At 36.4% G+C, this 12,210-nt stretch overlaps 1 protein-coding gene and 1 long non-coding RNA gene across 2 annotated transcripts in view; one reads left to right on the top strand and one right to left on the bottom strand.

Annotated features, from left to right (window-relative positions):
* The window catches only part of LOC138334858 (uncharacterized), an 89,629-nt gene that overhangs the window by 62,864 nt on the left and 14,555 nt on the right, over window positions 1–12,210 (bottom strand). Inside the window, 1 exon segment of the mRNA XM_069283642.1 lies at window positions 9,250–9,484. Coding sequence (XP_069139743.1) covers window positions 9,250–9,375 — 126 coding nt within the window. The 5' untranslated portion in view covers window positions 9,376–9,484.
* The window catches only part of LOC138334861 (uncharacterized), a 52,364-nt gene continuing 50,498 nt past the window's right edge, over window positions 10,345–12,210 (top strand). Inside the window, exon 1 of the long non-coding RNA XR_011210199.1 lies at window positions 10,345–10,404. This is a non-coding gene — a long non-coding RNA (uncharacterized lncRNA). The remainder of the gene's footprint in view (window positions 10,405–12,210) is intronic.

Below are 12,210 nucleotides of genomic sequence, written 5' to 3'. Positions count from 1 at the left end.
TACCAGAAACAATTTCACATGATTGAGTACAAGTGGCTATTTGAAATGTTACATTCCGTAATTTATAAGATGAAGTGCGTTGGGGTATTTTAATGAATGCCACTGAAATTAACGCAAATGAATTTGCTGCAGACACGGATAATATCGCTGAAAAATATCTTCACCAGTATATACTATTTTTACAAATGAAAAATAAAACTTTGAAATTCTTTTAAAGAAAACGTGGTACCTCGAACTTTTTACTGAAGTTATTGCCTTTGTAAGGTCATACTGGTGTATATAGTATGTCAGATTCTACAACTGACTGGTCACAACAGAACCCACAAACAGTGATATTAAAATTTAAAATAAAATAAATATAAAATGTACATGTTATCGAAAACGACTTCCAATTTCTTGTTTATTCCTCACCTTTATCATTTAACCCAATGAGATAGGTCAGGGTCACTCCGATGACCTATCCTATAAATATCTGCTTTATTCCACACATTTATCATTTAACCCAATGAGATAGGTCAGGATCACTCCGATTACCTATCCTATAAATATCTGGTTTATTCCTCACCTTTATCATTTAACCCAATGAGATAGGACACGGTCACTCCGATGAAACTATCCTATAAATGTCTGGTTTATTCCTCACCTTTATCCTTTAACCCAATGAGATAGGTCAAGGTCACTCCGATGACCTATCGTATAAATATCTGGTTTATTCCTTACCTTTATCTTTTAACCCAATGAGATAGGTCAGGGTCACTCCGATTACCTATCCTATAAATATCTGGTTTATTCCTCACCTTTATCATTTTACCCAATGAGATAGGTCAAGGTCACTCCGATGACCTATCCTATAAATATCTGGTTTATTCCTCACCTTTATCATTTTACCCAATGAGATAGGTCAAGGTCACTCCGATTACCTATCCTATAAATATCTGGTTTATTCCTCACCTTTATCTTTTAACCCAATGAGATAGGTCAGGGTCACTCCGATTACCTATCCTATAAATATCTGGTTTATTCCTCACCTTTATCGTTTTACCCGATGAGATAGGTCAAGGTCACTCCGATTACCTATCCTATAAATATCTGCTTTATTCCACACATTTATCATTTAACCGAATGAGATAGGTCACGGTCACTCCGCGGACATATCCTATAAATATCTGCTTTATTCCACACCTTTATCATTTAACCGAATGAGATAGGTCAGGGTCACTCCGATAACCTATCCTATAAATATCTGCTTTATTCCACACCTTTATCATTTAACCGAATGAGATAGGTCAGGGTCACTCCGATGACCTATCCTATAAATATCTGGTTTTTCCACACATTTATCATTTAACCGAATGAGATAGGTCAGGGTCACTCCGCAGACCTATCCTATAAATATCTGGTTTTATACCACGCCTTTATCATTTAACCCGATGAGATAGGTCAGGGTCACTCCGCGGACCTATCCTATAAATATCTGCTTTATTCCACACCTTTATCATTTAACCGAATGAGATAGGTCAGGGTCACTCCGCGGACCTATCCTATAAATATCTGGTTTATTCCTCACCTTTATCCTTTAACCCAAATGAGATAGGTCAGGGTCACTCCGCGGACCTATCCTATAAATATCTGGATTATTCCCCACCTTTATCATTTAACCCAATGAGATAGGACAGGGTCACTCCGCGGACCTATTCTATAAATGACTGCTTTATTCTTTATCATTTATCATTTAACCTAATGAGATAGGTCAGGGTCACTCCGCGGACCTATCCTATAAATATCTGGTTTTATACCACGCCTTTATCATTTAACCCAATGATATAGGTCAGGGTCACTCCGCGGACCTATCCTATAAATATCTGCTTTATTCCACACCTTTATTATTTAACCGAATGAGATAGGTCAGGGTCACACGGATGACCTATCCTATAAATATCTGGTTTATTCCTTACCTTTATCATTTAACCCAATGAGATAGGTCAAGGTCACTCCGCGGACCTATCCTATAAATATCTGCTTTATTCCACACATTTATCATTTAACCCAATGAGATAGGTCAGGATCACTCCGATTACCTATCCTATAAATATCTGGTTTATTCCTCACCTTTATCATTTAACCCAATGAGATAGGACACGGTCACTCCGCGGACCTATCCTATAAATGACTGCTTTATTCTTTATCATTTAACCCAATGAGATAGGTCAGGGTCACTCCGCGGACCTATCCTATAATGTCTGTTTTATTCACCTTTATCATTTAACCGAATGAGATAGGTCAGGGTCACACCGATGACCTATCCTATAAATATCTAGTTTATTCCCCACCTTTATCATTTAAACCGAATGAGATAGTTCAGGGTCACTTCGCGGACCTATCCTATAAATATCTGGTTTATTCCCCACCTTTATCATTTAACCGAATGAGATAGGTCAGGGTCACACCGATGACCTATCCTATAAATATCTGGTTTATTCCCCACCTTTATCATTTAACCCAATGAGATAGGTCAGGGTCACACCGATGACCTACCCTTTAAATTTCTGGTTTATTCCTTACCTTTATCATTTAACCCAATGAGATACGTCAGGGTCACTCCGCGGACATATCCTATAAATATCTGGTTTTATACCACGCCTTTATCATTTAACCCGATGAGATAGGTCAGGGTCACTCCGATGACCTATCCTATAAATATCTGGTTTTATACCACGCCTTTATCATTTAACCCGATGAGATAGGTCAGGGTCACTCCGATTACCTATCCTATAAATATCTGGTTTATTCCTCACCTTTATCATTTAACCCAATGAGATAGGTCAGGGTCACTCCGATTACCTATCCTATAAATATCTGGTTTATTCCTCACCTTTATCATTTAACCCAATGAGATAGGTCACGGTCACTCCGCGGACCTATCCTATAAATGACTGCTTTATTCTTTATCATTTAACCCAATGAGATAGGTCAGGGTCACTCCGCGGACCTATCCTATAAATATCTGGTTTATTCCTCACCTTTATCATTTAACCCAAATAAGATAGGTCAGGGTCACTCCGCGGACCTATCCTATAATGTCTGCTTTATTCTTTATCATTTAACCCAATGAGATAGGTCAGGGTCACTCTGCAGACCTATCCTATAAATGTCTGCTTTATTCTTTATCTTTTAACCCAATGAGATAAGTCAGGGTCACTCTGCAGACCTATCCTATAAATGTCTGGTTTTATACCATGCCTTTATCATTTAACCCAATGAGATAGGTCAGGGTCACTCCGCGGACCTATCCTATAATGTCTACTTTATTCTTTATCATTTAACCCAATGAGATAGGTCAGGGTCACTCTGCAGACCTATCCTATAAATATCTGCTTTATTCTTTATCTTTTAACCCAATGAGATAGGTCAGGGTCACTCTGCAGACCTATCCTATAAATGTCTGCTTTATTCTTTATCTTTTAACCCAATGAGATAAGTCAGGGTCACTCCGCGGACCTATCCTATAAATATCTGCTTTATTCTTTATCTTTATCCTTTAACACAATGAGATAGGTCAGGGTCACTCCGCGGACCTATCCTATAAATGTCTGCTTTATTCTTTATCTTTTAACCCAATGAGATAGGTCAGGGTCACTCCGCGGACCTATCCTATAAATATATGCTTTATTCTTTATCTTTATCCTTTAACACAATGAGATAGGTCAGGGTCACTCCGCGGACCTATCCTATAAATATCTGCTTTATTCCTCACCTTTATCCTTTAACCCAATGAGATAGGTCAGGGTCACTCCGCGGACCTATCCTATAAATGTCTGCTTTATTCCTCACCTTTATCATTTAACCCAATGATATAGGTCAGGGTCACTCCGCGGACCTGTCCTATAAATATCTGGTTTTATACCACGCCTTTATCATTTAACCGAATGAGATAGGTCAGGGTCACTCCTATGACCTATGCTATAAATATCTGGTTATTCCTTACCTTTATCATTTAACCGAATGAGACAGGTCAGGGTCACTCCGATGACCTATCCTATAAATATCTGGTTTATTCCTTACCTTTATCATTTAACCCAATTAGATAGGTCAGGGTCACTCCGATGACCTATCCTATAAATATCTGCTTTATTCCACACCTTTATCATTTAACCCAATGAGATAGGTCAGGGTCACTCCGCGGACCTATCCTATAAATATCTGGTTTATTCCTCACCTTTATCATTTAACTCAATGAGATAGGTCAGGGTCACTCCGATGACCTATCCTATAAATATCTGCTTTATTCCACACATTTATCATTTAACCGAATGAGATAGGTCAGGGTCACTCCGATGACCTATCCTATAAATATCTGCTTTATTCCTTACCTTTATCATTTAACCCAATGAGATAGGTCAAGGTCACTCCGCGGACCTATCCTATAAATATCTGGTTTATTCCTCACCTTTATCCTTTAACACAATGAGATAGGTCAGGGTCACTCCGCGGACCTATCCTATAAATATCTGGTTTATTCCTCACCTTTATCCTTTAACACAATGAGATAGGTCAGGGTCACTCCGCGGACCTATCCTATAAATATCTGGTTTATTCCTCACCTTTATCCTTTAACCCAATGAGATAGGTCAAGGTCACCCCGCGGACCTATCCTATAAATGTCTGCTTTATTCCTCACCTTTATCATTTAACCGAATGAGATAGGTCAGGGTCACTTCGCGGACCTATCCTATAAATATCTGCTTTATTCCTTACCTTTACCATTTAACCCAATGAAATAGGTCAAGGTCACTCCGATAACCTATCCTATAAATATCTGGTTTATTCCTTACCTTTATCCTTTAACTCAATGAGATAGGTCAGGGTCACTCCGATGACCTATCCTATAAATATCTGCTTTATTCCACACATTTATCATTTAACCGAATGAGATAGGTCAGGGTCACTCCGATGACCTATCCTATAAATATCTGCTTTATTCCTTACCTTTATCATTTAACCCAATGAAATAAGTCAAGGTCACTCCGATAACCTATCCTATAAATATCTGGTTTATTCCTTACCTTTATCATTTAACCCAATGAAATAGGTCAAGGTCACCCCGCAGACCTATCCTATAAATGTCTGGTTTATTCCTCACCTTTATCATTTAACCCAAATGAGATAGGTCAGGGTCACTCCGCGGACCTATCCTATAAATATCTGCTTTATTCTTCACCTTTATCATTTAACCCAATGAGATAGGTCAGGGTCACTCCGCGGACCTATCCTATAATGTCTGCTTTATTCTTTATCTTTTAACCCAATGAGATAAGTGAGGGTCACTCCGCGGACCTATCCTATAAATATATGCTTTATTCTTTATCTTTATCCTTTAACACAATGAGATAGGTCAGGGTCACTCCGCGGACCTATCCTATAAATATCTGGTTTATTCCTCACCTTTATCCTTTAACCCAATGAGATAGGTCAGGGTCACTCCGCGGACCTATCCTATAAATATCTGCTTTATTCTTCACCTTTATCCTTTAACCCAATGAGATAGGTCAGGGTCACTCCGCGGACCTATCCTATAAATATCTGCTTTATTCCTCACCTTTATCCTTTAACCCAATGAGATAGGTCAGGGTCACTCCGCGGACCTATCCTATAAATATCTGGTTTATTCCTCACCTTTATCCTTTAACACAATGAGATAGGTCAGGGTCACTCCGCGGACCTATCCTATAAATATCTGCTTTATTCCTCACCTTTATCATTTAACCCAATGAGATAGGTCAAGGTCACTCCGCGGACCTATCCTATAAATATCTGCTTTATTCCTCACCTTTATCCTTTAACCCAATGAGATAGGTCAGGGTCACTCCGCGGACCTATCCTATAAATATCTGGTTTATTCCTCACCTTTATCCTTTAACCCAATGAGATAGGTCAGGGTCACTCCGCGGACCTATCCTATAAATATCTGGTTTATTCCTCACCTTTATCCTTTAACCCAATGAGATAGGTCAGGGTCACTCCGCAGACCTATCCTATAAATATCTGCTTTATTCCTCACCTTTATCCTTTAACCCAATGAGATAGGTCAAGGTCACTCCGCGGACCTATCCTATAAATATCTGCTTTATTCCTCACCTTTATCCTTTAACCCAATGAGATAGGTCAAGGTCACTCCGCGGACCTATCCTATAAATATCTGGTTTATTCCTCACCTTTATCCTTTAACACAATGATATAGGTCAGGGTCACTCCGATGACCTATCCTATAAATATCTGGTTTATTCCTTACCTTTATCATTTAACCCAATGAAATAGGTCAATGTCACCCCGCGGACCTATCCTATAAATGTCTGGTTTATTCCTCACCTTTATCATTTAACCGAATGAGATAGGTCAGGGTCACTTCGCGGACCTATCCTAAAAATATCTGCTTTATTCCTCACCTTTATCCTTTAACCCAATGAGATAGGTCAAGGTCACTCCGCGGACCTATCCTATAAATATCTGCTTTATTCCTCACCTTTATCCTTTAACACAATGAGATAGGTCAGGGTCACTCCGCGGACCTATCCTATAAATATCTGGTTTATTCCACGCCTTTATCATTTAACCAAATGACACGAGTCATGGTCATTCCGCGGACCTACCCTTTAAATATCTTGTTTATTCCACACCTTTATCATTTAACCCAATGACACTGGTCAGGATCATTCCGCGGACCTATCATATAAATATCTGGTTTATATCACGCCTTTATCACTTTTGGTCTGACCGCGGAAGTACATGTCACTGTCATGTAACTTTATGGTTATGCCATGGTGATTGTACGTTATCCCATTTTGTCATAATTTACTGCCATGATAGGCTCTAACGTTGGCACATATTGTAAAGCATCATTGGAAACACATTCGTATTCGGTGTCAGACCTAATTTAATAAAAAAAATATGTCTTTTATTAAGTTATTTACCAAAGGCCAAGCAGTGACATTTCATTCACTAAGCAACGTATTTCGTTTTATTTTACTGAAAATTAATAATTTTAACAAAACACATCAAATTCCTTTAAACTGAAAATGATGATTTATTACCTTAGAAAGCAGAATAATTCGAGTGCGGAAATGATAATGGTCGTGACCAAGTCATGATTAGTATGTTTTTTTATGTATAAAATGGAAACGGAAAATGAAGATGCACGTAGACATGGAAGCTGATACCAATACGCTTTTCAATAGGAGAAACCTCTGAAAATAACCCGGACTACGTGATGTAGGTGCATAGATCATTCACTGCTAATGAACTCTCTCGCGTCAGAAATACGCTTGTTTTCTATATAAACATCACGTTTCGTTGGAATCGTTAGTTGATTAATCTGTTAACATCATTTAAACAACTAGATTCATTAAGGACGATCTCCACAGTAAGTGTGAGACATATTGATGTCTGTTAGACTACTGTATGTTTGATTGTATTATATGTAATATTGGAACTCTATTTTATGCTGCAATCTCAATCAAGCATGCAAAGACACCGGACAGAGCATTCAACTTGATCACATTATAAAATACTAAAAACGGACAAACCAGACTTCTTAGCGCTCAGCAAACAGGGATTGGGACGACTGGTTCGCCTGTTGTCAGTATAATGTGACCGGTTTGGGTGTGTCGCTTGGTGTCTTCGGCGGCATGTTTCGGTGATATAGCACTGTAAAAAGGGCAACAGTTCCACTGTTTAAGAAGACACAACACCAACATACCGCAGTCTCCCAAAACACGCCCTTGCACTTCACACACGCTACACACTGCATACACTGGAGACTGTCCTTACAAGACCCTGACTGTTAATAGGACGTTAAAATAATCAAACAATTGAACAAAACCCTACTCTCACGTTTAACTGAAGCAAGGTGTGCCCCGATCAGAGTGCAGAAGTCTTACAGGAGGTTGTGCTTGTGCAAGCATGTTAAGGGAGATCTTAAAAAGAAGCAAGTCAGTTGGGAAGAGAGAATGAAAATAAGATGTCAAATTTAGTCCACAACGGGGAAATCAATTATAAGTATAACTTGTAAATGAAATTTAAACATTAAAGCGACATAATTTATATTTCAAATGTAAATGAAGTAACAGATATATGAATCCGGATGGTAATGTAATTAGAACTTTGTCTGTACTTTCCAACGTTTCCATTTAGATCCGCACACAAGTCTATCAATATCTGTGTATTCGTTGTTGACTTATACTTAGAATTACAACATTGCGCTCCCCTGTATTGTAGGTCTTCAGTAAATAAACTGTATCTTAAACTAACATTGCACGTATATTATTCTTTTTTAAAAATTATCTGACACGTTTCTCTGCTCTCTTTATTGGCTTCATACACTTTTCTTTCGCGTGCGATTTGATTTCGCTAATTTCAGAGATCCAAGTAAATGCGGAAGTTTAAACCCGCTAATTGAACATATCATCAATATTATTTATATTGATAGTAATTTTCATTAAATTTTTAAATCCGCGAATGTTAATCTTCGCGAACTCGTTTTGAAATGAAAATCACAAAATAACCGAGAAAGAGAGTCGGTTCACAGTTTGTATACGTAAATAAAATGTCAATGTTTCGTCAAATCAAAACGTCGTTGTCATTTATTCGTCTTCCGCTTGTTTATTGATTTTCCCAGAAATTTCGCCGTGTTTCAATACACTAAAGAACATGATAGGATCATATGCGGCCTTAGTCATTATCTAAAAATTAAACATTGAAGTAGACGTAAAAGTATTATTATCAATCTTGAAATCTTGTAGTTTAATGATGCATTCGTGTCGTTTAATCATCATGTCACACGTTTTGTTGTCATGCATTTAATTAGGAAGGAATCAAGAGGTAATGCGTTTGTTTAATTACTTGAGAAACATTGTCATTCAATAAGCGCCATGCGATATATAGTTACGATATAACGGACACATTAATGTAATATATTTTTATATAACCTTAGTCTCAGATTTTATGTAGTATAATATACTGCATAGCGGGTTATTTTCGCCGAACAGATTATGTCCGCGAAGTATTGAGAAATACGTCATACACACCCTAATAGCCATATCGAGATAATTTGAACTAATTGAATTTAAGTTTATAGTTTTTAGTCATAACGCGAAAAAATAATCCGCGTAAATAACCGGCTATATAGCAAAAAAATTGTTAAAATTAAATTTAAAACACCATTTAAAACGAAAATCATAAATAATTATAACTCACCAGTTCAAGACATCTGGATGTGCATTGTGCATCTAAAAAATCTGATCTATGTCCGGAATGATGGTCCATACAGAGAACAAAACAAATAAGATATTCCAGGAATAGAAGGAGGTACATCCCATACATTGCGGCTGAGTTCACACTGTGCTACTACTGTCCTCCCAGCAGCCACTGATAGATCGACCTGTCTCACGGCAACAAATTACCTATACTGGCTAATGGCAGAGCGCTGCTGCTGGAACAAGACAGTAATCATCTGGATTAGAATATACGTAAATGGACAGGTGATATATATCAGTTATAAATGAACATGCTACAAACATAAAACATTCAATTTCACAAGAACGTGGCCATGGTATTTATTACATGGTGTATCCCATAGCAGGCGACGCTAACAGCTTTAATGCTAATTTAAACAATACCACCAATACATTGATAGAGGCGTTAATTTTACAGATAAACACACAGCAGACGATATATCAACAGTCATGAAGATGAAGGTTCAGTGGTACTTTTTCTGATATGTGATCGTACATAGTTGTATCACAGAAATAATATATAGCAATTCAAATTGACAGATATTACGTTTATTTTCATGAGTTCACTACCAAAAGGAAGTTACATAGCTAGCATACATGCGTATCAGTAACATTTTTGATTTGTGACAGAAAAATATATTTTCTCTTGTAAAATGGTTGAATAATAGACAATGACATTATAAAATGTAAAACGGTTTTTACAGACTCTTTGCATATTATAAAGTTACCCTTACGTGCGGGCAGATATCGATTGTGACGTCATTACTTTATGAGAGAAAATCACGTCGTTGCATAATTGCAACCACATGACGTCACAACATTACCTACTGTAGCAGTAGGGTAGATAAATCAGTAACATGCAAATACAGAATAAAACAATCTTTAACATTTGTATACGAATGTCCATTTGTTTACGTTCTGTATTATAGGGTGTGCTAGTTTTCACCCAATGAGTTTTGCTAGACGTCCTTATCCTTTTGGTCAATATTTCAATTATCATAGATTGGCCAGTCTCTGGATTAAACTTCTGTATAACGGTGGTCAGATACGTGCTTGCCTATTTACAAAGAGGGATTTATCTTGACGTGAACATGCAATGACTTCTTACAACAATAAGGTATGTAACATTTTGGTTTAACGTAATGAAATATCATATCATTTCATAGTACATGTCTCTAATAGTTTATGTAAAATTTCAAACAAAGAATATTGTGAAGGAAACATGAAAATAGAAAATGCACAAAAAAAAAAAATATATATATATTTGATATTTGATATATATATTTGATGTATATTTTATGGCAGATTTGTTTTAGTTTTTTTTCTATATATATTTCATATAAATATATATATATATTTGTAATAACGAATTGACTAAGATACTTAATTTGAATAGGCATTGTCTGTTAATACAATAAAATCAATTTAATTTAAACTGGAAGATTTCATACAAATGACATAAGCTGATGTGAGCTATCATCGCGAAAAACAAAAGTATATATGTATTGTCAATACCAACAACAATAAAATTTTAAAAATGGACAATCAAAGGCTATTGGCTTGTATATATCACATAAATTAAAGGGTAAAAACCGTTAATGAAACAGGAGCAACATAGCTTGTATCGACACTGTGTTACTAAAGGCAGGGTTTAAAGCACTATTGAATAGGTGGACTTTTCAATTTTATTGAAAAAACGTTTTGTTGAAATTGAAGTTGGAGTTTCTAAAATTAAGCTAGCTACATGTATATCCACAGATTTCGGATTTCGTATACTTCACACCTGGCAATATTCTCGTCAAACAATTTATGTATGATATGCATAGGTTATATTAATTTTGGAGTCAATAATTAGATGACATTGCTTTTTATGTTCAATAGAGGCGCATGGCGATTGAGAACACATAAGTGTACGTGCTTCACCGGGCTAGTCATTATGACGTCTGCCCTTCAAGTAGGCCAATGTACCTACTGCCCCATAGCATGATCTCAAATATAACGTAATTTTATTCTTCTTCCTAAATGAATCCGGGGACTCATCTGATAATTTCAGCTCCTATTAAAAGGGACAATTTAACGTTCATCCAAAACATGTAGTAATAACTGGTTTGTCCTCTTATCCACTTCATCCACTGTATGAAGTGACACGCGAGGTACGATGTTCGGTATCTTTGATATCACTAGATGTTATAACACGAACAACTACACTTCATTAATGGAACTCACAACAACAAAGTACATTTTATAAGTAAAGAATGTTTCTAAAACGTTGAGCAAAATAAAACCCATCCTTACCAATTAGTAAAGCACCATTAATCAGGACGCGAAGCCGTAGTACGTAAATATGGATTAATAATTCGCTGATTAAATGTCGTGTAACAATAATATCGATTAAGATATGGGTAGAAGACAATATAAGTTCAGATACTGCATAAAAATATCACAATCAGGTGGCAATTGTACACAAATAATGTTTTCATTGTTTATGTCACAAAATAGAAGATGTATAAATCACAGATAATCTTTCAAAGCGCATAACATGTATAAGCTATTATTTTAATCAACAGTCACCCAAGATACGGTATAAAAATCCCATCAATTCAGATTAAATGAAAATACATTTTCAAATTCCATTCCGACATTTGATATGTTTTGTGGCTCCTCAATCAGGCACACTGGAAATGTGATCACAAATGTTGTCTATAAATTGTAAATGACCACCATGAGAGTGTTTATTAGGTCAATGTTCCTCTCCTAGGATCAGACTAATACCCATTTACTATCTATATTACTGTCAACATACTAACTTTATCGTAATTTTATAATCTTGTTTAAATCTAAACATTAAAAATTTTGTATGCACACGCATGTTAATAAAAAAATCCGTTACAATTATTAGATTTAATATTTGGCTAATTAATAA

This window comes from Argopecten irradians, chromosome 11 (assembly GCF_041381155.1).
Source record: "Argopecten irradians isolate NY chromosome 11, Ai_NY, whole genome shotgun sequence".
Classification (NCBI taxonomy): domain Eukaryota; kingdom Metazoa; phylum Mollusca; class Bivalvia; order Pectinida; family Pectinidae; genus Argopecten; species Argopecten irradians.
This window is presented reverse-complemented; position numbering and strand designations above follow the sequence as displayed.